The sequence below is a fragment of the Ceratotherium simum genome, chromosome 21 (genome assembly GCF_057802395.1).
Source record: "Ceratotherium simum simum isolate JZ-2026a chromosome 21, ASM5780239v1, whole genome shotgun sequence".
Taxonomy (NCBI): Eukaryota; Metazoa; Chordata; class Mammalia; order Perissodactyla; family Rhinocerotidae; genus Ceratotherium; species Ceratotherium simum.
In genome coordinates this window covers 4,989,171-5,015,400 of record NC_141920.1, presented here as the reverse complement: position 1 = coordinate 5,015,400, position 26,230 = coordinate 4,989,171, and the positions used below count along the sequence as shown (strand labels likewise).

The window sequence follows — 26,230 nt, the reverse complement described above, 5'->3', positions numbered from 1 at the left end:
AACCTGACTGAGGGGGGAGGTACGGTGTGCTAAGGGCAGCCTTGCCAGTGTGGGGTCTCCCAGGACCACTGCAGGCTGCTCACAGACCTCTGGAGGGCTGGCCTCAGGTTAGGGCTGGGCCTGCTTAGGGCTTATGGAGACTCTGGTCTGATGGGGACGGCTGGGGTGGACTTGAGGTTGAGCCTGAGTCTGCTCAGGACCCGCTGGAGGTCAGGGCCACCAGGAGTCTGCTGGCAGCCTGCTGCGGCTGGGGCCAAGGCCCCTTCCTGGAAAGGCTGTCAGGAGCGCTGTGTTTCCTCACTTTGAGGGCAGGACCCACTTGGGAGCCTGCCCTGGTTTGGGGCCGGCCAGGGGTTGGGGGCCCGGCTGGGGTTTGGGGCCTGCCCAGGGTCGGCCTGCGGGGTTGCGGCCTGCCCGGGAGTTGAGGCCTGCCTGGAGGTCGGGGCCCGGGGCGTGGGGCCTGCCGGGGTCGGGGCCCGCCGGAGTCGGGCCTGCGGGCCTGCTCGGGTCGGGGCGCCCGCCCGGCCCGGCCGGGCTCTGCCCTCCCTCCGCCCCACCGGCCGGCGCCCCCTCGCGCCCCGGGCGGGCCCTGCACGTCTCGCGAGCGGCCCGGAGCGGCGGGGGAGGCGGGGCCGGGCGGCCGGGCAGGGCCGGGGCGGCGCCGGGGCCGGGCCGGAGCGGGAGCCCGGGCGGAGCGGGCGCGGCGGCCGGGGCGGGGGGCGCGGGCCGACGAAGATGGCGAACGTGGGGCTGCAGTTCCAGGCGAGCGCCGGGGACGCGGACCCGCAGAGCCGGCCGCTGCTGCTGCTCGGGCAGCTGCACCACCTGCACCGCGTGCCCTGGAGCCACGTCCGCGGGAAGCTGCAGCCCCGGGTCACCGAGGAGGTGAGCGGGCCCGCCGGCCGCCATGCGCCGCCCCGCCGGCGAGCGGAGGACGGGCGGGGGCCGGGCCGGCGGGGAGGCCGCGGAGGCCCCGCCTCGGCCGCCCGGCGCCCCCAGCCCCCCGCCCGCCGGGTGCGCCCGGCCAGGCCGCCAGCCGAGGCCCGGGGCCGCCCGCCTCAGGAGAGGCAGAAGACCAGGCGCCCGTCCAGCGGCGGTGGCGGTGCCCAGCCCCGCCCTGAGAGGCCGCAGGCCCTGCACCCACCGGGCCCCCACGCTCGTGGGGAGAGCTGGCAGATGTGACCAGTCTCTAACGAACTGCCTTCGAGGGGCTGTGCCCTGGCAGCCCTGCTGGGGGATCTGCCCGCCCGCCTTCCAGAACCCCGTGGCAGTGCCCAGCTGCCCCCCCTTCAGTGGCACCTGGCTGGGTCGCACCCCAGTGTGGGTTTCCAGCGTATGAAGTAAAGCAGCCCCCAAACTGGCCTTTTACATCCCCACTGCTTAATCCCACCAGGGTGGAATTGTGCCAGCAGACACACACAGCTCTAGCAAGATGCCACACATCTTAATTAGGAATCGTGGGTGCCCAGGGAAGCTGCAAAAGTGCCCCTTTAGCATTGCAAGCGTCCACACGCAGGCACGGGGCTCCTGGCATGCGGACTGTTTGAAGTCTGGTGTCTGTCTCTTGTCTCTCCCCTTCTCATCCAGCTCTGGCAGGCCGCTCTAAGCACGCTCAACCCCAACCCCACGGACAGCTGTCCCCTCTACCTGAACTATGCCACCGTGGCCGCCCTGCCCTCCAGGGTGAGCAGGCACAACAGCCCCTCGGCCGCGCACTTCATCACCCGACTTGTGCGGACCTGTCTGCCGCCGGGAACCCATCGGTGCATTCTGGTGAGTGCTTCTGAGAGAAGATGGCCCCACGTGGCACCTAGTCATAGCAGGGAACGTGTGTCTCCTGTAGCTCAGCCCTGCTGACCGCAGAGCACTCTGGCCCACAGTATCTCAGAGGTGCATGATGCTGCCACAACCCCAATATTGTAACCCCTGCTTTACAGACAGGGAAACTGAGGTCAGAGAGGCTAAGCCAGTTACCCTAGGTCAGTTTTGGTGGCAAATCTGAGACTCAGACCCAGATTGCCTAAATCCAGATCCACTGTTCGTCCCTCCATGTCCTGCTCTCCTGGCTCAGAAGGCAGTAGACAACATCTGCAGGCTGATGTTTTCTTTTCTCACGTAGCGAGACAGTGGTTCTGGGGAAGGCCCCTGGGATGATGGTTTTGTTGGGGCACCTCTGTCCAGATTGTGTCCACAGTGGTCTCTGACCCAGCTGTGAGGTCCCAGCACTTCCTGGTCACAGCTCCCGTGGGTTTGCCCCTGTGTCCCATCCCCCCCTTCGCCCCTCATCGTAGCTCTGCCTCTCTGTGCTGCAGATGGTCTGTGAGCGGGCCGACGCCTTCGCCTCTGCCTGCGCCCTGGCCCGCGCTTTCCCGCTGTTCACCCACCGCTCGGGGGCTTCCAGGCGCACGGAGAAGAAGACTGTCACGGTGGAGTTTTTCCTGGTGGGACAAGACAACGGGCCAGTGGAAGTGTCCACTTTGCAAGTGGGTGTCTGGAAATTCAGACCGTGTCCCCAGGTCCCCACGAGCTGGGCAGCCGGAAGGGGTGTCGGGAGAGCGCTCTCTCCCACTTCCTGGGGAGGATGGTAGGGCTGCTCTAATTCCTGAGAAGGCCCCAGAGGCCTTTCCAAACCCGGGCAGGGGGCTCGCTCTCCCTCAGGGTGGTCTTTGTTTTCGGGATTCAGTTCTGTTCCGCCAATGTTTAATGAGCACCAAAGCAGTGCCAGGCACTTTCATGGTTTAATACTCATAATCCTGTCCATGTACATATCATGTTACCCTTTATGGTGCACTTTTACATATGTTATTTCATTTGATCCTCAGATGATCCTTTTGAGGCAAGGCGAGCCTGGAAGTGATCTCCAACTTAGAAGTCCTTGCATGGGCTGAATGTCGGGTTCCCTTCCTCATGGCAACTGTCCCAGACCCTGTTGCTGTGGTCTCGCCCTCCCCACCTCCAGCCCCAACTCCAGCAAGTAGGCCAGACCCAGGTAGTCCTTTCTCCTGCCTCATCCTTCACTTCTGTCTTGGGAAAGCTGTCGCAGTCAGTCCCAGGAGAGCACCCCTCATCTGCTGTCTCCTCCCAAGGTCTGTAACTGCTCCCGCTCTGCCTGGATTCCTTCCTGTAGGAGAGAGCGTGCTTCTGCCTCTGCCATCTTGAAACAGCTCCTCTTTTTCCTTCCCTTCATCTCCAGACTTGTTAAAAACATGGCCTAATTGCTTTGCCTTTCTTAACTCCCTTTTCCCCCTCAGCCCACCAAAAGCTAGTTTCCGCCTCCTTCCTGACATTGTTGTTTTAAGGGCCCTGTCTGCTGGACTCGAACATTTGTCATCCCTCCTTGAAGTGCACCCGCCCCACCCAGAGTCGTCCCTCTCCCCTATTCTTCCTTCGGCCACGGCCCAGCGTTCCTCAGTCTCTCCTCTCTGGGTGGTTTCAGCACCTCCAGGCCCCATCCCACAGTTGGGCACCGACCACTCATTCCCTCTAGCTCCAGGGAGTTCCTTCTGAGTTCAGCCCCACCATTCCTCAGACCCCAGGGCTGAGAGCCTGAGCACCAAGCCTAGATTCACCCACCTCCTCCAAGCCCCCTCTTCCTGCCCTTGACCCTACCCCTCCTCCCTTCCCTCCTTCGCTCCCTCCCAGCCACAGTGGACTGACTTCCTGCTGTCCCTGGGCCTTGCCAAGCCCAGTCCTCCTCAGGTTCCCTCTTCATCCTGCTCCAGGTCTGCCTAGTCTCAGTCCGGCTTCTACCCACATCCCTTCTCCAGGGAGGCCTGGCCATCCTGGCTAATATGGCTCCTCTCACACCATCAGGCCCTCTGCCAGCTGAGTGTCACTCACACCTGACATTATACCTCTTTGTTTAGCTTCTGTGCCTTCATGGAATTGGAGCTCCCCAAGGGCAGAGACCTGGTCTTGTGCGTAGTAATCTCAGCAACAGCTACGCACATGACGAGGGCCAGTGGGTTGGGGGGGGTCTCCTTGGCCCCTATATCCCATCCATCCTACTCTGCCCACTGCTCCTGCCTTGGGGCGCCCCCACCCGTACCCTACTGCTCTCCTGGACCATTGCAGCAGCCTCCTAACTGGTCTTGCTGCCTGCACGTGCCCTCCCTCCAGTTACCCCTTCCCACTGTCTTACAAAGGTAGATCTGGCCACGTGAGCACCAGTGTTTTCCAGGTGTTGGTCGGTGTCAGGCACTGCCCTGAGCACGTGTGCACACACACAGATTGGTTTACTTAAGTCTCACAACAGCCCTGTGAGATGGATCCTATTATTCCCACTTTAGAGTTGAGCAAACTGAGGCTCAAAGACATTAAGTAACTTACTGGGGCCATGCCAGCAAGGGGTAGAACCATGTTCTAACCGTGGCCACCGTCTGTCAGTCCTCTTTCCCATCTGTCTTAGATCATGAACACATGAGGTTCTGACACCCCGTGGGGCCTTTTCCTCCTCAGCCCCCAACCGGGTCGTGGTCCCCTCCTCCGGATCCTTGTGGCCCCTTGTCCCCTCCTTCTCTGTAGCATTTAATGAAACAATGTGTTGTGATTCTCTGTTGGATCAGAGTCCCTTGATGTCTTTGGATTCTCAGAGTCTAGTGTGGAGCCTGGCACACAGTGGGTGCTCACATAAACGTGGATGGAATGAATGAATGAATGAATGATCCTGCTTTGCTGATGAGGAAACTGAGGCATGAGGAGGCTCAAGCTCTTCCTCAGTGCGGTGCGGCTGTGCGGTGGTGGAGGGGCACTGGGCGCCTCCGCCACGAATGCTCTCTGCCCTCTCACCCTGAGCCTTGCTGCGCGGAGGAGCTCTGAGCTCACCAGAGGTCTGCAAGGCGAGCGCCTGGCCTCCTCTGAGACGAGTCTCAGGGCATTGACGCACTTCCCAGACAGCAGCCATGGGCTGCGTCAGAGATGAGCAATGGGTCTCTGTGACGCCCACAGACAGGGACCCTCGCTCTCCCGGAGGAGAGCCCGCTGACAGGCGGCGGGGACCACACAGGCACATCTCATATCTGAGCTGTCACGTCTTGCGTCTCTGCCTTTGAGGCTTTGGGGTTTAATTACCTCGGGACAGGCAGAGGTTCTTGCAGTGATTCGACAGGGCCTGGGAGGTGGCTGGGCTGACATTATCGACCCAGAGCCTGCCCTCCCTGACGCTGTGGGACTGGAACAGGCCGTGATAAACTTGATGCTGCCTGCGCCCCCGCTAAACCTGCGCTGCTTTTCTCTTGTAATTTCGCCTCTTTCCTGCATGCTGGGGGAGGCGGCCAGGCCAGCCTGCTGTCTGAAGCTTGGGTGGATGGAGGGGATCGAGGTGGGGCAGGAGGCACCGGGAGTCAGTGAGAGCACGGTGCTGTGGGCAGAAGTGAGGCAGAGACAAATGAGAAGGCACAGAAGTTCCAGAGGCAGGGCTGAAGCAAAAGTAGGACAGAAGGTCTTTGCGGAAATTGTGGGGGGCAGTCAGTTTCTGGGCCAAGTGTGACCTCTGCATAGGTGCATATGCCCCTGTCTGAAGTGGCTCCCGCTGCAAGGCTGAGCATGGTGGATGGTGTCAGGCTCCTGCTCCCTTCTGGGCACTGGGTTGACGTGTGAGCTGCACGAAGCAGGGTCTTTCTGTGCTCTTCCCTCCCTTGAGAGGATCTGGAGAAGCTTCTGGAGGATATGGCCTTTGAGAAGTGCATCAAAGGACGGCTGGGATCTTGATGAGAGAAGAGACAGTGTATTGGTCTGCTCAGGCTGCCATAACAAAATACCATAGACCAGGCGACTTTACCAACAGATTTCTCACCGTTCTGGAGGCTGGATGTCCGAGATCTGGGTGGGTTCTGCTGAGGGCTCTCTTCCTGGCTCTCAGCTGCCCACCTTCTTGCTGTGTCCTCACATGGCAGAGAGAGAGGGCTCTGGCTTCTTCCTCTTCTTATAAGGACACTCTAATCCCATCATAGGGGCCCCATCCTCCTGACCTCATGTAAACCTGAACACCTCCCAAAGGCCTCCTAATACATCACATTGGAGCTTTGGGCTTCAACAGATGAGTTTGGGGGAGACTCAGACTTTCAGACCGTAACAGAAGGCCACGTCTCCCCCTGAGAGGTGGTGCCCAATGAGTAGAGGCCGGAGGTAGGAATGCACGCTTTCAGCACCAGGCATGAGGGCCACCTGCCACCAGGATGAGGAGAAGAACTAGAGATGAACCTTGGAAAGAGAGGGGGCCCCGCTTGTACCAGGTCAGGACACTGGGCCGGAGAGTGACTGTGTAATTCTGGAGATGGGGTACGGAGCCGTGGGGAACTTTCTATAGATTGCTGGCTGGGTCATGGGCACTGAGGAGCGAGAGCGGTGTGACTCTGGCCTCTCTTCCACCTGCCGCTTGCCTCCCTGTCAGCAGGTCTGCAACTTCCCCCAGGTAACATGTGCCTCTGATGGCTTTGGGTTCCTGGGGGAATGGACGAAGAGGGACAGCCCCCTTGCGCCTGGTCCCAGGGCCCCACTGACAGCCTTTGGTTCTTTTCTAGTGCTTAGCAAACGCCACGGAGGGCGTGCGGTTGGCGGCCCGCATTGTGGACACGCCCTGCAATGAGATGAACACAGACACCTTCCTAGAGGTTTGTGGCCCGGGGGGACGTGTCAGGGGGTGGGGCCAGGATGGGATGGGTGTCAGTAGACCCCAAGGAGAGTCAGAGGAGACCTGGGGGCTGGCAGGGGACAGTGGCCACGGTCTCTGCACCTTGCCTGGGGAAGCCTGGGACTGCTGCGGATGAAGTCTTGCTGTTTACCCGGCTCTAAGGGGCCTGCAGGCCGTGGCTGAGGGTGGAGGGAGGACAGAGCCTCCTCCGCAAGGCCCCTCCGCAGGACTCCAGCCATGAGCTGCAGGAAATTGCAGAGCTTGGAGGGTGAGTCTGCTCTCCTGGGTTTAATCACACTCAAAGCCAAGAGAGTTGAAGCCACTGGCTCCCAAGCCTGGTTCCTCTCCCACCGTACAGGCATCGGCTCATCCTGGCTCAGACCCTCGGCCTTGCCTTGACTTCAGCCATTCTCACGTGTCTTCCTGTTGTTGTTTCCATGAACATGTCCAGGAGATTAAGAAAGTTGGAAAAGATCTGGGGATCGCCCCAACCATCATCCGGGACGAGGAGCTGAAGACAAGAGGATTTGGAGGTGGGTGGGGGCTGGTCCTTTCAGGTCTTGGCCTCAGGGAATGCTCTGGGGTACCTTAGGTGGCAGGGTGGTGGTGGGCCACATGGTATGTTGCCCCAGGCTTCATCCTGAAAGAAACCAGCCTGTGTCCAACTCCGAGGCCAGACTCGGGGAAGCAGACCTTCTCTGGGGGAGAAAGGAGGCAGTGATTCAGATTCTGGAAGACGCGGGATCCAAGTCCTTCCCCCGCCCACTCCCTCTCCAGCTCCTCACGTGCTGCTGTCCTGGCTCCCTGGGCCAACTCAGCAGGGCCTTTCTGTTCCTCGAATATATAAGTTCACATCCACATCAGCGCCTTGAATTTACGGCTCTCTCTATCTAAAATACTTTCCCCCCAGATACTCTCTTAGTGGGGGCCATCGTACCCTGTACATGTCAGCTCAAAGCCACCTCCTCAGAGCCTTCCCTGATTACCAGGCCCATCCTCCCCAACTCATTGGGCACTGGAGGTGTGGTGACAACTAGGACAAGGTACTTTCAGACTGGCTGGGGGAGGGTCACTGTATTCGTTATCTATGGTTGTAAAACAAATTACCCCGGAAGGTAGCAGCTGAAAGCAACACACATGCATTATCTCACGGTTCTGTGGGTGGGAAAGTGGGCCTGGCTTAGCTGGGTTCCAGGCCCAGGGTCTCTCCTAGGCTGTGATTAAGGTGTTGACCAGGGGCTGCAGTCATCTAAAGGCTTGACTGGGGCCAGTGACATGCTCCCAGCAAGGCTTACTCACAGCACTGCCAGCAGGCGTCAGGCCCTCACTGGCTGTTCCTTGTCACGTGGGTTTCTCCTTGAACAGCTCACAACGTGGCAGCTGCTTCCCTCAGAGCGAGGTCTTCAAGAGAGAGAGCGAGAAAGAGCGAGCAAGCAAGATAAAGGCACAGTCTTTTTTTGTAACCTAAACTTGGAAGTGGTATCTCATCACTTCTGCCAGATCCAGAAGTGAGACACAAGGTCCTGCCCATACTTAGGGGAACAGGATCCACACGGTCATGAATACCCAGAGGTGGGGGTCATTGGGGGCCATCTTAGAGTGCCTACTGCAGACATACAAACCAATTACAAGTGATGAGAGAGGCCGTTCCTATCAGGGAAAGCCTCACAGAGGAGGTGACGTTTGCAGTGGGTCTTGCAGGATGAGTAGGAGTTTATCGGACAGCCATTGTTGGGTTGGGGAACTTTGAGGCATGGATGCTGCCCACAGCAGTCCACCACTTTATTGAGAAGATGGGGCCTGTAAACTGAACAGAGAGGCAATGGTGGGCGCGAGCTTGGAAAGGATAGTGCAGTTCTGAGTGCACAGAGGGTTCAGGGAGGGGAAAACAAGCGTGGGCTGGAGCGGCCTTGAAGCATTATCCAAAAATCATTTCATTCTGCAATCCTGTTCATTTCTTTCTGGGAATGATACAATATTTTTTTTCTCAGCGGGTTTTCTTGCCTGACAGTACTGTGCATAGAATTCATTCGCAGTCCCTGAGTGTTGGAACTAATTTGCATTCCCCATCTCACGCTGGCCAGGGGGCAGGAGAGGGGGCAGGGAGCTCAGGCTTGGACAGCACAGCTCTCCAGGAGAAGGCAATGGATATTTCCTGGGGGAGAGCTCTTGTTTCTGGGGGAGCTGCTGAAAGTCCTCTGTTCAGTTCAACCTGAGCCTAATCGACCCTCTCCCCACGCTTTCTGTAGGAATCTATGGTGTTGGCAAAGCTGCTGTCCACCCCCCAGCTCTGGCCATCCTCAGCCATACTCCAGATGGAGCCACCCAGACCATTGCATGGGTGGGCAAAGGGATCGTCTACGACACAGGGGGTCTCAGCATCAAAGGGAAGGTGAGGTGTGGGGCTGGCGCCTGGGCGGGTCCTGGGGTGGGGAGGGCTCTAGGTGGGCTCACCAGCTCTCAGAGGCGTCGGAGGAAGGCAGGGAGGTTTCTGGGAGCTCGGAGTTGGGGCGTGCCTCTGGGGAGCCAGGTTCAGGAAGAGAGTCAATGGGGCCGATTCCCCTTCTGAGAGGGAGATGATTTCGTGCCCACACTTCAAACAGGAGTCTGGAAGCAAAAAGTCTGGACGGGATCCAGAGAAAAGCTGCAGAAATGATTAAAAGGCTGGAAAACAGAACCCAGGGAGGCAAGGTTCAAGGAATCAGGTGGTTGTGTGAAGAGGAGAAGCGTGTGGGGTGAGGCCCGCTGTCTCCACGACCGTCCGAGGTTTCCACGGAGAGAACACTTAGAGTGGTCCGCATGAGACCGCTCAGAAAGCAGGCGCGCTCGCTAACACGAGGGGAATTTGGAGCCAGAAGCAAGCTGCCTGGGAGCGTTGCCTGGGAGGCCAGCAGTCCCAGAAGTCCCTCCTGTGGGTGGCCTTTTAAGTCCGGCCATCTCAGGAGGATGGGTGCTTAAGAACCTCCTGTCTGCACCTGTCTGCCTCTGAGCAGCCCGCGCTCCTCCATCCCAACATGTCGGGGCCTGCTGTGCCCCAGGAGCCGTGCTGGCACCAGGAACAGCAGGAGCGAGAGGTCTTCATCTGCTCGTCCTGCACACTCCTGTTGAGCAGCTCCTGAGCACCAGGCCCGAACTGGGCTCTGAGGGGCAGACTGGGAAGGAGCAGACTGGGAAGGAGCTGACGTGAAACTGATGCCCCACGAGATCTGGAAGAAGAGAATCAAACATCCCAGAGAGAAAGCTTTAGATAGGCCAGGGCAAGCTAAGCTCGTGCAGAGCAGACGTTGAAAACTGGCAGCCCACATGGCTCACAGATGTGTCCTATTGGCCCAAGTGGTGGTTTAAGATTTGAGTTAGTTACCAACATTTAAAAACAGGAAGAATTCTCACAAAAGACTAAATTTCTGAACTTTGGAAACTCAGAAGATCTGGCAGTGCTCGTCCTATGTTCCCAACTGGCAGCATTCTGCTGGAGCCAAGTGACGGCTGTCCCCATGGATGTAGTCTACATCCTCCAGTTTGCCGCAGACCCCACCACTCCCTGTCACCTCTCTGACATTGAACCCCAGTATAAGTTGCTCTTTAGGGTAGAGCTTGTGCTGCTACCTTTTGTACTTCTAGCCTGTCCAGTGTGTTTGGTGCCTAGAGGAGATGTCTTTTTTTGTTAAACATCACTCCTCCTCTAAACAACAAAATTATTTTCAGCACTAATCAGGAAATGAAATGAATAATAATAAAGGTTAAAAAAAACAAATACTGATAGTGAATTCTCTTTTATTGAATTCCATACATATTATCATGCTAGTAAAAAATTAAAAATAAATATTACAGTACAAATGAAGAAAACAGTAATGGATTAACACTTTTAAATAGCATTAATATAATTTTTTTTAATAGAAAAAACTCATGCCTCCATATCGATGTCTTGTGGTAGTGGATGTTAGTGTTGCAGTTTCTGTTTTCAGGCCTTAGCTTCTGCAGATTTGTCACTGACTTTATCAGACTTGATCTTCTTCACATCTCTGTGTTCACTAGACAGACAGAGGTACCATATTTGCCATCTATCTTCACTCATAGTCGATCCAAAAAACACTACTAATTTTGATTTTGAAGAGTTTCTGTCACATGAAGCAACCAATATGCAATACTCAAGAAAAGCCTTTAACATAAGGGTCACTTGGCAGAGACTGCTGAAAGTCCCATTTCCCGAGAAATGCCAGAAGTTTCGAGACTTTCCATGTCTTCACTTCTTTGAGATGGATTCTAGTGGCTTTCAAATGTCTGTGGAGTCAAAACGCTTTCAACACAACAACTCCAGTTGTTCACATGGACTGAGGGAAGCGAAGAGACGAGCTCACTGCCCCTGGGGTTGGAGCCACCGTTTGAAGGCAGAACGTGCGACGTCGAAGGCCCTGCAATGCCGGCTGCATCCGAAGGCAGACCCCACGGTCCCTAACCATCAGGACCGTTCTCAGAATGAAGGTGCATCGCGGAGTCTGTGCGTATCAGGCCAGATGTGTAACTGGCAGTTATTAGCATCCATGTAGAATAATGTTTCTAGAAGGATAAATAATTAAAATAGGTGGATTTGAAGCTTTTATTTGTATGATTAGAACTCAACGTCAACCAACAACGGATTTTTTCAGGAGGAATACTTTACCACTGATGACAACAGGCAAACTGACTTTTAGTCGGTTTATTATTGTTTTTAAATTCTCCGCAGACGATGTGCCCCCTCTAGCCCCACCTGCTTTTGACCCCGGCTCTTGCCCTGGAGGCAGCTGAGCTCCGGCTGGTAGCATTGTGGGCTTGTTTCTCCTGGAATCAGACCCTTGTTTTGGCTGTTGGCTTGTTAGAGGGTCAGAGTGAGAAGCAGGGTGTCCTGGGAATTAGTCATTTTGCTGGTGGTACCAATTTTGTAGGAACAATCACAGCTCCATTTCCAGAGATTTCAAAGGCAAACCAGGATCGGCATGAACTAGCAGGTCTCAAATGTGTTAGTCTCAGGACCCCGTATACTCTTAAAAAGTACTGATCCCAAAGAGATTTTGTTTATACGGGTAATGTCTGTTGATATTTACCCTACAAGAAATTAAAACTGGGAAATTGTAAAGATATTTATTAATTCATTCAAAAATAACAATATAACCCCATTACATGTTATGGTAAATAATATAATTTTATGAAAATAACTATATTTTTCAAAATGAAAAAAAATAGTGAGAAGAATAGGCATTGTTTTACATTTTTGCAGATCTCTTTAGTGTCTGCCTTAATAGAAGACAGCTGTGATCTGCGTGTAGTCTATTGTGATACATTATTTTAGTTGAAAGGCAAAAAGAAAATCTGGCCTCATTCATTTTGTAGTTGGAAAACGGAGAAGTGTTTGAGTACTCTTTCCAGATAACTAAGGACATTCTTCTTTGCTGTTACACCAGAACTGGAAAGATTAGTTATAATGTGGAATCTAAAGCCAGATCAGTGAACTTTTGTACTCTGTTACATTAAAATCTACTGGTCTATCCTACACTTTGAATGCATGATTTTGTAATATCCTGCATGGATCATTTGGAAATATTGTTCACAGAGTTACGCAGAACCTCCAAATTTTAACACATTTCATTGTATAAAATTAAAGAAAATCACCTTCGATGATACCACCATCCATCTCATTTAAAAAGTTGTTGAGTTTTAGGAAGCTGTCATGGAGGCAAATACAAGTTTTCTAAAATTCTGATTTTTGCCTGAAAGCTCAAATTTTACCATTGGCAACAAATAATATCAGCTATTCTCCTGGAAGTGAGAGGCTCACTTTGTTCGTTTTTGAGAAAACATCTGCCAGCTACCTGTTTGAATAACCATCATGTATCAGCTGATCTTCCAAGGAAAGATGATGTTCATGAGAACAGAGGCTAGTTGAACTCAGAACTCCAATGACCTGGCCTGGCTTCCTCTCTAACCAATCACTGAGCGTCCAGAGAGAGCAGGAGTGCTTTGCGAGGATCTTCTGTTTGGTCACACAGAGTATTGAAAACGGCTGCGCTCAACGGTTGAGACTTTTTTAAAGATTTTGTTTATTTATTTATTTTTCCCCCCAAAGCCCCAGTAGATAGTTGTATATCATAGCTGCACATCCTTCTAGCTGCTGTATGTGGGACACAGCCTCAGCATGGCCGGAGAAGCGGTGCGTCGGTGCGCGCCTGGGATCCGAACCTGGGCTGCCAGCAGCAGAGTGTGCGCACCCAACCGCCAAGCCACGGGGCCAGCCCGTGATTTTTTTAAACTCAAGTGAAATTGGCAGTGCTTTCTTTTCCTGGAGGGCTGGAGATGAATCCAGTGATGCTGGATCCTGGGTGCCACGCCCCGGTCCGTGCCACGGCAGCAGCCCATCATTGATTTTCCCCATTCGTTTGTCAACCCAGTGAAAAAGGCAAACACATCTTGGTGTTAATACGGAAGTGGTTTCTTTTTTAAAAACAGGAATGATGTATGGAGAGTCTGCAAAGTTTACACGATCACTTGAGCTCCTGGGCATTTGTTCTGCCTGTAGTCGGGAGGCTGTGTGGTGACAAGAGGACGCCATTTCAGTGACCATCTTGAGTCATTTTCTGTGTGGGCCATTTTGCAAGTGGTTTGATTATAGATCTGAGGCCCCATTTTTCCATTTAAACAATCCTGTGCTTCCTCGAATGTTAGGTCAAAAGAGATAGCTTATTTTCAATAGTGCTGGCTGGGTCATTTTCACCCGACTTAATTGCAAAAGCAGCTCCGTTTATATCTAAAAATACTTTCCATTAAAACTCGAGGCTCTTGTAATCCGATAAGGATTCCAAAAATCACTCAGTACACTTCAAACCCAAATCCTTACATCTGATGACCTGTTGTTAATTTAAAATATGAACTTGTCAATTCGAGTTGGGAGCCTGTAAAATGTAAAAATGTGTAACCACTCTCAACTGGTTTATAGAAAATCACATTTGCCTCTGCAGCAGGAGGCGCCTCTGTTTCTAGCGCTGTCTTGTTAGACCCGTCTACGCAGGAGACTTGAACGGAGGATGGGGCCAAGTGGTGGGGTGGGGTTGGTGATGTGACAGTGGCATTGGGAAGAGTTCACATTAACCCAAGTGGATCCTTCAAGACAGTGACATGGAAGAGGAGAGAGAGCCGAGACCAAAAGTGTCACTGAGGCCAGATGGTGACGGGTTTAAATGCCAGTGAGAGCAAGTGGGGCCTGTTCCCTGGGTGGCCGGTGGCCAGGGCAGGGTGGTCTGCTGCAGAAAGGTGGTCTTGGCTGTGGCATGAGGGAGGGAAGAAGGCTCACGTGCGAGGGAGGCTGGAGCGGTCGTGTGGTGTAGTGAGGGACATGGCCTGGCCCAGCGGAGAGGGCTGGCCGGGGTGAGCCAGACCTTCCAGAAGGACAGCAGGCAGGAGGGAACAGAGGAGGCAGAGATTTGCTCTTGGGAGATGTGTGGAGACTCGCTCCCAAACAAAGATGGAGGGTACGGGGAGGAGGCAGTGGAGGTGAAGTCACCTGGTGCCTGGTTTTAACCTGCTGTGTGGCTGCTGCAGGAAGCCCCTGGGATTTGGGTGTGGATGTGTGGGTGGGGTGAGAGCTCAGGGGCAGCAGGAAGTGGGCAGGCCTGGGATAAAGCTCCGGGGCTCTTTCCTTGCACTGGGCCTGTGGAAGAAGAGTGGTAGAGAGAGAGCCACGAAGGGAGGAGAGGCTATCCAGGGGAGGCTTCCTGTAGGGCCTGGCTGCCCCAGGGCCCTCTGCTGATGAGCACACTGGGCTGGCACTGGGCCTGCAAGTGCGGGGCAGAGAGCTTCAGAAGCAGGGAGAGGCCACTCCCGTGAGCCCAGCAGCCAGCTGGAATCAGAGGGGCCGAAAGCCATGGTGCTTGGCATTGGGGGCACCACTGACCCAACAGAGCACGGTGGCTGGGGGAGGTGGGCCACTGGGAGAAGCAGGTGGCAGGTGAGCAGGTGAGCTGTCCAGAGAGCTCAGGGACAGAGAAGGGGAGTCTCCATGGGCTGTCTCAGGATAAGGATCTCGAGGGTGCCTGTCAACTGAGGGCTGAGGGGTGGGAACCAAGGAAAAGAGAAAGGTTGGCATCATGGGAGGGACCCAGGGCTGGGCCCACCCGGCGGAAGGAGCAGTGGGGGGACAGCACAGGTGGAGGTGGCTCCAGGAGAAGGCCCTGAGGGTGGAGGGAAGACAGGACTCTGATGGCTTTTGAAGCAGGAGGCAAGTTGAGTCCTGAGTGGGGTGGGGCTGATGGGGACAGAGACTGGAAGGTCAGAAAGGCCACCGTGGGAGCGGGGAGCACTGCTCGGGCTCCGGAGGGTGAGTGGACAGAGTGCTGAGTGGCTGTGCCTCCAGCTGTGGCTGGAAATCATAAATGACCATCAGAGGCAGTCAGCCCACTGTGTGGTTTTCTCCAACAGGGCTGCGCTGCCTGGCGCAGCAGCTGAGCAGATGGGGGTCGTGGGGCCACTCTAAGGTAGAGGGCCGGGCTCAACCTTGAGGCAGGAGGGCCAGGGAGCTTCGGGGTGTCTGGCACTGACCTCAACCCCCAGGTCCCCCCATAAACACAGCGGGACCTGTGATAAGTGGAGAGTCCAGGCAAGGTGGCCGTGGGCAATCCCATCCCCTCCAGGATTTCACACCCCATCTTGGCCCCGGGAGCTACCCACAGCTCCTCGTGCCTCCGGGAAGCCCTCTCCAGAGCCCTGTGACCTAGTGACCTCAAGCAAAACTCGGAGGCTTCTGGACCTCAGTTTCTTCCTCAAAAATTGGGCAGAGAAATAGACAGAGAGAGGCGCTGCAGACAGACCCCCAGGGGGACTTGGCAGCTGCGTGAAGTGGTCACGGCCCAGCCTCCAAGCTAGGGTGGCTGTGTCCATGTAGGAGCCCAGCCACGGGGAACATGGCAGCTCGGGACCTCTCACCCACCTCCATCTCCTCCCCCTCCTCCCCCTCCCCCTCCCCGTCCTCCCACGTCATAACTCCCAAAGCCCTGCTCCAGTGACAGGGGTCCCATCGTCTTAGGCCATCACTTCTGGAGAGCACCCCCTGACCAATGGGAGCTTCCTGGGTTCTGTGGATGCTCAGGTGACCTGGCACCAGATCCTGCAGGTCTAGCGGAGACCCCTCTGGGGCCCTGGTGTGCTGGGTAGGGTAGGGGCAGGGTTGGGGCATTGTTGCTGGCCGGGTCAGCATCCGTTCACCCCTCTCTCGGCCTTTCTGTGCCGCCTCCAGACCACCATGCCTGGGATGAAGAGGGACTGCGGGGGCGCCGCGGCCATCCTAGGGGCCTTCCGAGCAGCCATCAAGCAGGTGAGTGGGAACTCTGCAGTCCGGGGAAGAGGGCTCCTTGGGCGTCCTGAGTGGGGTGGGGCTGATGGGGGCTGAGGTCTCAGGCTTCCTGGCCTTCTCCCTCCTCTGCACTCCCACTTTGGGTCCCTCCCGGACTCCCAGAGCTTCCTACCTTATGTCAGGGTTCCTATGCCTGGGCGTGTGGCCTCTGCCTGAGGGTGTCTCCTTTGCCTGAGCGTGTCACCCCAGAGCAGGGTGCACCACGCCTGCCGCTCAGGGCCTGGCATGTATCGGGTGCCCCATGAGTGTTTGTTCAATGAAGAAGCCTGACCTAAAACCACATGGCATGAACTGGTGTAACCCAACATGCCAGGCCCTGGACCGAGCTCGTAGCATAGATTTTCTTCCTGACCACCTTTCTCTGCGTCAGGGTGACCACTGAGAAATGGTCTTGCCAGGACTGGCCCCCTCCTGCACTCGGCCTCAGCAGACACCTGGAGCTCAGGCCAGGAGGACCGTCCCTGAGGGTGCCCCATGGAGTGGGGAATGGACTTGAGATTTGTGCCCAGGCACCCCGTAGAAGCCTGGTCCCCCCTGCTGGAGGGGAAACCCTCTGGCAGAGGGTCCTGCTCTGTTGGAAGCCGAAGGCCAGCATGAGGGGGCTCCTCGAGCTGGGAGGACAGCAGCGACAGACCACACTGGGCCACGAGGACTTGGTTTTCTGTCCTCTGGCCTGGGCGATGCGTCCTATGACAGAAGGAGGGCCTGTCTGGTGCCACCTGCTTCTCTTAGCTTTCCATCACTTATCTTCACATCACAACCAGCCCTTGCCGTTGCCCAGCGATCTACCAGTCACATCATGGGAGTGCTGTCCGTGCTGGTGGGGACCCAGGGCTGCCATCTTCCTTCTCGGCAGACCCAGCTGTCCAGGGTCCGTCATGGCCCAGGAGCAGGGGCCGTCCTCTGGGGTGGGGGTGGCAGTGGTGCCAAAAGGGGAGGGAAAGGTGGCAGGAAGCTGGCTGCCAGGCCTCTGGGAGGGACACTGCTTTGGCCCATTTCCGCTGGTGGGTCACCTTTTGTGACTGCAGTCTTGACCCTGTGCTATTTAGGCCAAAGTGTCTGGCTTCACAAGTCCCCACTTCTAAGTTCAACCAAAATGGGAAGGGATGCTCTGGAGCAGGGTGCCCCAGCCTGGCCTGCCCACTCACACTCGAGGTCTGGTGCTCAGTGCAGGGCTCTAGGGAGAGGCTGGCTGATGTGTGTGGACCATGGCCAGTTGGAAGGGGACTAGGGTCTGCCCTGGGAATAGCCTGGGTGACCACTTTGAGTGAAGACATCCAAGGGAGTCAGAGGGGCCCCAGGCCCCCCATGCCGCATATATCAGAGATTGCTGAGACTTACCTGCTCACCCAGCAGCAGGTCTCCCCATCCAGGACACGCCTGGCCTCATGGAGCCCAACAATGGGAACCACATTCCTGAGCCAGGGGGAGCCCAGAGTAAAGGGACCAGCAGGCGGTGACTTTGGGGAGCCCCTGGTTAAGGGACCAGCTGGCGGTGGCTGTTCCTCCCGTGTTTGCCCCAAGGAGGTAGCAGGCACCCGCTTGCTGAGGCTCTCGTGTTAAGGAGGCCGCCCAGGAAAGCTCAGGGCCCCTCCCATGTTCTCAGGGCGTCGTGGCCTTGTCCCAGGAGTGCACACGGCCACACTTTGGCGCTAACCGGGTGCATCATCTCACCCTGGAGGGTCTGCACCCATCAGATGCCAAAGGCTCTAAAACGGGGGGATGTAGGGACTCCAGGGAGGCTCCTCCCTGCCGCGCGGCAAGCTGTGATCACTCAGGGCTTGGGTGATATCCTTTGGAGCTCCAAGTCCCGGTGCCATGAAGTGTTTGTTCACCAAGGGGTAGCGTGCACTGACCACAGGGGTGACTTACTCCTCAGTGTAGCTCCTTCAGGCCCCTTCTAAGAAGCTCAGCCATTCACGTCAGTAACTGTAAGACCCCTGCTCCCCCAGGGGCTGCCTATGCATCGGGGTTCCAGGGGCGGACTTAAAGTGAAAACAAAATCAGAAAGGTCTTGGCAAATAGTTTCAAATTCCGGCTGGTCAGGAGTCCAGCCTGTTTCCTAAGAGAGAAGCAGAAGTTCCAGGACGAAGGAGGGGCTCGTCTGTGGTGGATGGGAGTGTCCTCGACTGTGCTCCGGGGCTTCTCAGAGGGTCCGGGGGGATGGGACTTCTCAGAGCAGCCCGGCTGGCTCTTGCTTCTGCCCCGCACAGCCTCGTTTGGAACGGACCTTCCCAGGGTCTCGCTGAAGCAGAGCCACAACCACAGGCCCTCTGCAAGCAGGACCCTGGTGGGAAGCTGCAGGAGGAGCAGGCGTCGTCTGTGCTCTGTCGCAGCGCTGGCTGGAGGCTAACAAGGAGCCCCGGCCAGCATTCCATGAGGCACTCGCCTCGCGCCGCACTGCACCCGGCCTGGGTGGGCAGCACCCAGCTCCTGCCACCTGCCCCCCGCCAGGGCCCTGGTGGCTCAGCCAGGCCTGCTGCCTCCGTAGATGAGCCTGTCGGCTGTAGGGTGCTCGCTGGGTGGCTCTCTCTGAAGGGAACAGCTGCGGCTTGTTGGTGGCACATGGGGAAGTGGCGTGGAGGCTCACGTGGCCGGCACTCTGTGTCATCTTTGCCCTTCATCCCCGGTTACTGCTCCAGCAGAGGGTCTGTCCTGGCATCTGGACGGGCTGGCCGTGAAGTGCCCCAGCAGGTAGACTCTTCCAGGCTCCAGCTCCCTGTTCACAGGGAGCCACTTGGCAATTAACGCTGATTCATCAGCTGGTGGCCATGAATGGTCTCAGGACTCCTCTGGACCCCTCCACCTCAGGGGTGTGCAGCGGGGCGCTGAGGAGCCCCCACCCCCACAAGGACCACAACCTGGAGGCTCCACTCTTAACTCTAATTTTTGTCAGCCTCTTAAAAAGGAATGTGCCACAATTTGAGCCGCAGAATAGATAATGATAGTAATGGATATAACCCACAGAATAAAATAAGAATCTACACATCCATAGCAGTAGGAATAAATTGTTGAATGAATAAATGAATAGGGGAAGAGAGGACTATTTGTTACAGTGGAATTCCAGGTGCTAACTGTAGAAGGAGTGGTGGAAATAGAAAATCACCATTTGGCAAACAGCACAGTAATAATTGTTTCAGGTAAGAACGATCAACAGATGCTAAAATCGGAGTGTTAAAGTGTGGTGAGAAACGGGATGGATGAGATCTCAGAGTGCCTCCGTACAAGTACTTACAGTGACTGTACCGTGGGGCACCTGGCGGGCATCACTGTGTCCCTGTGGACGTCACCAGCACAGGGACAGAGCCCATGATGTGCCTCTGAGATGAGGCACTGAGACAAGCACTTCTCTGGGCTTCCTGCCAAACGCACGCCCTGAGTGTGGCCACAAGGAGACAGCGCAAGTGCCAAGGTCACCACAGACAAAAGGCAGACCTCAGAAGCTCCAGACTGAGGAGGCAGGTGACAACCAAATACGGTGCGTGCCCCTAGACTGCATCCAGTCACCATGTTCGTGATAACTCGCTGGTGTGGACCAGCGCGCTGTGATCACACCAGGCATTCACCTTGGGGGAGTTGTCCATCAGAGGTATCCAGGAATTGTTTGTACCATTTTTGCAAAATTTTTTGTGAGTTTGAAATTATTTCAAAATGAAATGTTTTAACATTTTTAAGAGGGGAGGACATGCCATCCTGACATGAAGGTATGCTGGGAGCAGGGTGGCGCCGGGTTCTGGGGCAGTAGTGAGCAAGCCTTACTTACCTGAGACCCCTGGCTGCCTGCAAGTTTTCAGTGCCCCTGGGGGTCCCCAGACCCGTGTGGCTATTCCCTGTACCCCGATACCCAGCAACGTGAGCCTCAGGACCACCTGCCCACGGCATGCTAAGTCAACCTTCCAAGTGGGGTCCCCACAGCAGCAGCAGCAGCAGCGCCCCAAAAGCCTATTAGAAACGCAGATTCTGGCTCCACCCAGACCTTCTGAATCTGAAATTGGGGGGTGGGGCCAGCGTCAGGTTTCCACAGGCTGGGGAGGCTGAGAGGGTCAAGTTGGGAACGCTGGTCTCTCCTCACACCCCCACCGTCCTGCCCTCACGTTCTGCAAGCTCCTCTCCCCTTCAGGGCCCAGACCCACGTCCCTCTCTCTGGGAGGGCTTCAGGGCTCCCCTGCTCCGTTGGTGAGGTTCACCTCTCTGGCCTCGGTGGCCCAGAGCCCCTGTCTCCATGGTCACGTTGTCATCATTCATTTGTTCCCAGCCACCCACTCCCCCCTGGACGTGAAGGGCTGGATCCCTGGCACAAGCCAGGCAGTGGTCACTGTGTGCTGAATGTCAGTGATTTGAGGGTTCGGGAGGGGAGCTCTGAAGGGAGGAGGCCGAGGGTCTGGAAGCCCCTGCTCCCTAGTCCTCACACGGGCTGGCCGTGAGCGTGGTAGTGGCAGCCTCAGGGCTGTGGGGAGCTGACAGGTGGCCCAGTGTTGTTGCCCCCAAGAAGCCAGTAGGGTTCTTCCCCCTTGCTGGGTGTTGGGGTTTGGGGCCGTCTGCGAGGCTCGGGCTCAGAGCATGGACCTGGAGCAGGGGCGGTGGCTGGAGGTCCCGGGGCTTGCAGCCACCCCCAGCCCAGCCCAGCGCTTCAGCCCTGCTGCTGCCCCTGCCTGCCCGCAGGCCTGTGTTTACCTTTGGTGGGTGCTCTGCACCTGTGGCTGAATAAGCGACTGTTCCAGGAGCTGGGAAGATGTTGGATCTGATAGAGCCGTTTGTAAGGGCCCTCGAGGAAGTGGGGAGGGGCCCCGGCATGCTCAGTGCCAAGAGGAGATGTGTCTTGGTTAAGGGCTCGTGTCCAGGAGCAGCGGAAGGGCAGGGACGGGGGGTGGGGGTGGACCTCTGCTCCGCCTTCCACTGCCACCTGGGCGAGGCCTGCTTGGGGTTTTCTGGGGACGTTCAGAACCCGTGTAGGGCAGAAACCGCTTCTGCCTGTTCAGAGCACTTTTCTCAGTGTACAAATGTTGCATTTTGGCATCAGAAAACCATCACTTCACACTTAAATGTCTGTGAGGCCGAGCTCTTCCTGACCCCCATGCATATGCATGTGTGTAGTGTTCTGTCGTGCAGTGATGCAGAGCGGGACATTGACCGCTGGCCGCATTTTGTGGACAGGAGGTGGGGGCTGAGCGAGGCTGAGCGACTGGCCTGGCATGTGCCCCTGGCAAGCAGCAGGGCCAGGATTCAAACGCGGCAGCCCAGCCCCACTTCCGGGCTCGTCCCTGCATTGCATGTGCTCTGGTAGGGGGTGCTGGGACTCCCCAGATGCGGTGAGCCTTGGCCGTAGAGCCCGCGGCCAGGAATGCCAGGGAGTGGCGGGGAAGCTGCGCTCTCTGCTCCCTGGAGTCTGTCTGTCTGTCTGTCTGACCTTGGTGGGTCAGAGAGCTCTGGCCAGTACTTTCTCCTCCGTGCATTGCCAGCCTGTGACTGGAGCCTCTGCCCACATCCCCTCCAGGGTTTCAAAGACAACCTCCATGCCGTGTTCTGCTTGGCTGAGAACTCAGTGGGGCCCAATGCTACGAGGCCTGACGACATCCACCTGCTGTACTCAGGAAAGTAAGGCCGGCTCCGCCTTCTCTCACCTGCATCACAGCGCCTGCTCCCCTCTGGGCGTGTGCTCCCTGTTGTTGGAACTCTCAGCCCCCTCCTTCCCAGGACCAGGCTGGGCAGCCCCAAGCCAAGCCTGGCTGAGGGGCGGATTCACCCTGCTCACCCCTGCCAGAGGCAAATCCTGTTGGGAGGACACCCTGCGATAGGAACCCCCTGGGCAACAGGCTGCTCGCTCCCAGGGGTGGCCAGGAAGGGGGACCATGTCATGGGACAAGGTGTTGGGTTCCCTCAGGGCGCCTGACTCAGTAGCTCAGGATTCACCCTGCCTCATCAAGAAGAACCCTTCAAACCCTTAGGCTTAATGTTCTTTGGGCATCTGAAGCCTTGCCCCCCAGATTCCCTACTTGGGGGCTCTCCCTGTGTCTCCTTCTTGAGTTCAGCCCTTGGACTATTCCTTCTCAACTGCAAAAGGGCACACTTGAAAGTCACAGCAGGTGGCAGCTGGAGGAACAGGTGGCCCAGGATTCAGAATAAAAGAGTCCACCCACCCCCCACCCTTACCGCCCCCTGACGGGTACCCATCCCCAGGGTGACCCCAAGGGGTGCTTCCTCCTCTGCATTTACTGGGGCCAGACACTGTGTGCCAAGGGCTCGCCCAGCCCAGTTCATGCGGCCCACACAACCCTGTTCTCCCATCTTACAGATGAGGAAACTGAGGCACAGGGAGCTGAGTGGCTTGCGCTGGTTCATGGCTGGAGAGCAGCGGGGCTGGACTGACCCCGGCCCTGCATTGGTGTAGGGGTTGGGGGCTGCCTAGCCTCCCAGAGGGAAGAGGGTCTCTAAACGGGGTGTGCCCAGTTCCAAAGGGACTCACTCCCAGTGCCCCAGGGAATGCCCTCCCTGAGCTGGGGTCTCTGCTGTGCCCCAGGACTGTGGAAATCAATAACACCGACGCCGAGGGCAGGCTGGTGCTGGCAGATGGCGTGTCCTACGCCTGCAAGGACCTGGGAGCTGACATCATCCTGGACATGGCCACTCTGACCGGAGCGCAGGTGGGCCCCTTAGCTGCGGCCCCCAGGGAGCCTGAGCCCACCTGGACTCCAAGCGGGGAGGGGGCCGCTGTCACTTCATCTTCATAACCTGGCTGAGGAGGCCAAGGAGCTTGTCCATGGCGCCCAGTGGGGTGCAGGCAGTGGAGCCTGTGGACTGAGGCCTGGACGGGACGGGAAGCCTTCCTCCGCCTGCTCCATGCTCACGCTCCTCTGTCTCTTCCTTTGCTTCTTGCTGCTGCCCCTCTGGCCCTCTTTTGTCTTGTGTGTTTCTCTCTCCTTTTCTCCCATGGTGGACACTTCCCGTGTGGCTCTGTCCGTCTCTCCCTCACCTCTGTGACTCTCCCTGTGTCCCCCTCCATCTCCTCCCGTTGTGTCCACCCTCCCAGGGCATCGCCACGGGCAAGTACCATGCCGCAGTGCTCACCAACAGTGCCGAGTGGGAAGCGGCCTGCGTGAAGGCTGGGAGGAAGTGTGGGGACCTGGTGCACCCGCTGGTCTACTGCCCCGAGCTGCACTTCAGCGAGTTCACCTCGGCAGTGGCCGACATGAAGAACTCAGTGGCGGTAGGTTTGGAATGGTGACCATGCTGGGTGGAACAGGAGCATTGGGGTAACTTGGGAGACAGAGTGACCCCAAGAAATAGCAGCAGTGCAGACGAGGGTCCCCCCATGAGGCCCCAGATCCATGCTCTGGGGAAGGCATCCAAACGGGGGATGTGCCTCTTACTGGTCTCCCTCCCACGTCCACCATGGCAGCCGCTGGGGATTTCCTCCCTGCTCTGGGGTCGGCCTCGGTTGCCCCCCATCAGTTCCTTCGCCAGCTCCCCGCTTGCCCTGGGGTGAAGGCAGACCCCTTAGCCCATGTGCAAGGCCCTGGGGTCCCTTTCAGCTGCCTTCCCATACTGGGCTCTCCCACCCCGGGGGCCCCTTCTTGCACACACCAAGGGAGGCAGTGGCTGAGGATGGTGGGTCGAGAGCAGGTGGGGATGTCCACAGTGGGCCCAAGTGGAAGCAGCCCTGAAGGTACTCTTGGTGGAGCCCCTCCCCCAAGCCCCCATTGCTGGGAGTGGAAGGGCCACCATCTGTCCTCCTGTCCCCCCAGGACCGTGACAACAGCCCCAGCTCCTGTGCCGGTCTTTTCATCGCTTCACACATCGGCTTCGACTGGCCCGGGGTCTGGGTCCACGTGGATATCGCTGCACCTGTGCATGCCGTGAGTTCCAGCCCCTCTACGGGTGCCCTCGCCTCCCGTTAGGACACTTCCTCGCCCGGTCAGCCAGTCTGCTTCCCCACCCGTCCCCTCCACACTGGCCTGGCTGCTCCTACCCTCTCGTGAGTCCAGAGCCCCTTTCTGGCTCCAGTGCTGCATGCTGAGCTCATTGGAAACACTCTGTGTTGAGGGTCACACTGCCTGTGGCCCAGCCTCCAGCCAGCTGTGGTCCCCCCTGACCTCTGGTCTCCTCATCCCTGGGAACAGAGTGGCTGCTCTGTGTGGTCCTTCCCTAGTCAGCCCATCCTCTGCATGAGGCCCAGGGGCCTCAGTCTCACCCCTTCCCGCCCCAAGGAGACCTGAGGGTTGGAGCCAGAGCACTGTGCCCTGAGTGTGGCAGGACAGCAGAAGGGGGTGGCAGGGTGAGTAGGGGTCTGGAGCCCCTCCCTGCAGAGGCGGGCTTGCTGAGCGGGTCTGGCTCAGTGGCAGAGGGTTTCCACCCCGCCCTTTGCCCACAGGGTGAGCGCGCCACAGGCTTCGGTGTGGCCCTCCTGCTGGCGCTCTTCGGCCGGGCCTCCGAGGATCCTCTGCTGAACTTGGTGTCCCCGCTCGGCTGTGAGGTGGATGCCCAGGAGGAGGATGCGGAGAGGGACTCCAAGAGGCGCAGGCTTGTGTGAGGCCAGCTGCCTCTCCCGGCCCCCAGCAACGCAGGGCTCTTTACCTCACTTTGCACTGATTAATTTTAAGCAATTGAAAGATTATACCTTAAGATCGGCTTTGGTTTGTTTTTGTTTTTAATTGTCGTAGTGATGGAAACGGCTCCTTCTTATGTCTTTGAAGACAGCTTAGGGTTTGGCGGGGGCCCCGGGGGAGGCGCAGGAAGCACTAGGGCTTGTTTCTGCTTGACTTACCTGCTGGCCTCCCCGCCACCTTCTGCACAGTGTGTTCCCTCCTGGGGCCTCTGCACGACCTTGGAGCCCCAGAACACATAGGTGGCCCTGACGCCCTCGGCCAGCTGGCCCTCAGGCCTCCTGCCTCTTCTCGGTGCCTACAGTGGGTGCCCATGGCCCTGTCTCTGGCCCCAAGCCCCATGCATGGTACCCACATTACAGAGAGCCCAGGCCCATGCTGCCGCTGCCTCCAAGCAGCCCACCCCTTTGAAAGGATGGAGGTAACTTGCTTCAGGGACCCAATTTCATAGAGCAAGAGAAGTCTCTACTCTGGCCCCTTAGAATTCACTGGACGTTGAATTAAATATGGCTGTACCACATCACATCTCTGCCTCCGTCTCACTCTTTCTCCCATCCCGTTTTAGAAACCGACACCAAGGCCTGCCCGTGGGTCTGAGGCTCTACTTCCACACGTGTCTGGCTGTGAGATGTAGCTTGTGGACTGACCTCGTGTTTGCAGATGAGAGCCCTGACACCTGGGGGTGGCGGGGGGCCAGACCTGCACAGCCTAGGCCAGCTCGGTTTTCTGAGGGTGCATAGTGCAGATTCCAAGGGGAGGCGCCACAGGCCTTCCGGGGCTCTCCCGTGATCCTGCAGTCCGCAGGGAAGGCTGTCCTGACCCCAGAGCACATCACAAGGCGAGTATTATACCGGGTCCAGTACGTTTCCTTGGCACTGAAGCCCCCCTAGGCACGATCCTAGGTGCTGAAAGGCAGGGCACGGCCAGGATTCAGGGAGACCCCCATACCTGGGCCCAGTGTAAGGCAGGTGAGGCCGGCCCCAGGGCACCTGGGAGTCAGCTTCCCCCAGTTCGGGTGAGACTGCAGACAAGGCCTACGTCCCCTCTTGTGCTCTATCCCAGCAGGCAGCCTGGGCCCAGAGGAAGAAATTGGGGACTCAAGCCCCACCTGGCACGGAGGCGGCTGCCCACACCTCCTCTGCTGGGAACAGAGGGGTGAGAATGTGGCTGCAGGACATATGTCCCCTGGGCCCCCTGACCATCTCACCCCTGCCGTAGGGTCCCCAGGCTCCAAGTCAGTTCCCAAGCTCTAGAAATCAAGGTGACTCTTTCTGGGCTTGATCTCAAGCAAATATTTATTAACTGCCTGCTGTGTGCATAGCCCTGGCTGGGCCCGGAACAGGCAAGCAGCAGCTCTGGGGCCCAGGCCCCGTCTGGGAAAACCGCGGCCCGACACGTTAAGTAACAATAACAGCGGTCACAAGGCGGTCGGGTGGGCACGGGCTCTGTGAGCCGAGGGGAGGCACGGCTGGCAGCCGGAAAGGCCAAGAGGCTTCATGGGTCATTAGCTTGCTTAATGGCCTTGCAATAGGCAGCTCTTGCCAGCTTCCCTCGGAGATGCCCTGGAGGAGGCAGAGGTCACTGAGGTGGCCCAGCTCCTTCTCTGGGCAGCTGGTAGTGTCC

General features: G+C 57.3%; 1 protein-coding gene across 1 annotated transcript; it reads left to right on the top strand.

Moving 5' to 3' along the window:
* Positions 1–701: 701 nt before the first annotated feature.
* On the top strand, positions 702–24,633 carry NPEPL1 (aminopeptidase like 1). Its single transcript, XM_087445070.1, has 12 exons — positions 702–885; positions 1,588–1,773; positions 2,313–2,483; positions 6,522–6,611; positions 7,083–7,164; positions 8,881–9,023; positions 15,891–15,968; positions 21,502–21,602; positions 22,525–22,648; positions 23,035–23,211; positions 23,750–23,860; positions 24,376–24,633. The coding sequence occupies exons 1-12, from the start codon at positions 736–738 to the stop codon at positions 24,532–24,534; spliced, it is 1,572 nt and encodes a 523-aa protein (XP_087301196.1). The 5' UTR covers positions 702–735; the 3' UTR covers positions 24,535–24,633.
* Positions 24,634–26,230: the final 1,597 nt, after the last annotated feature.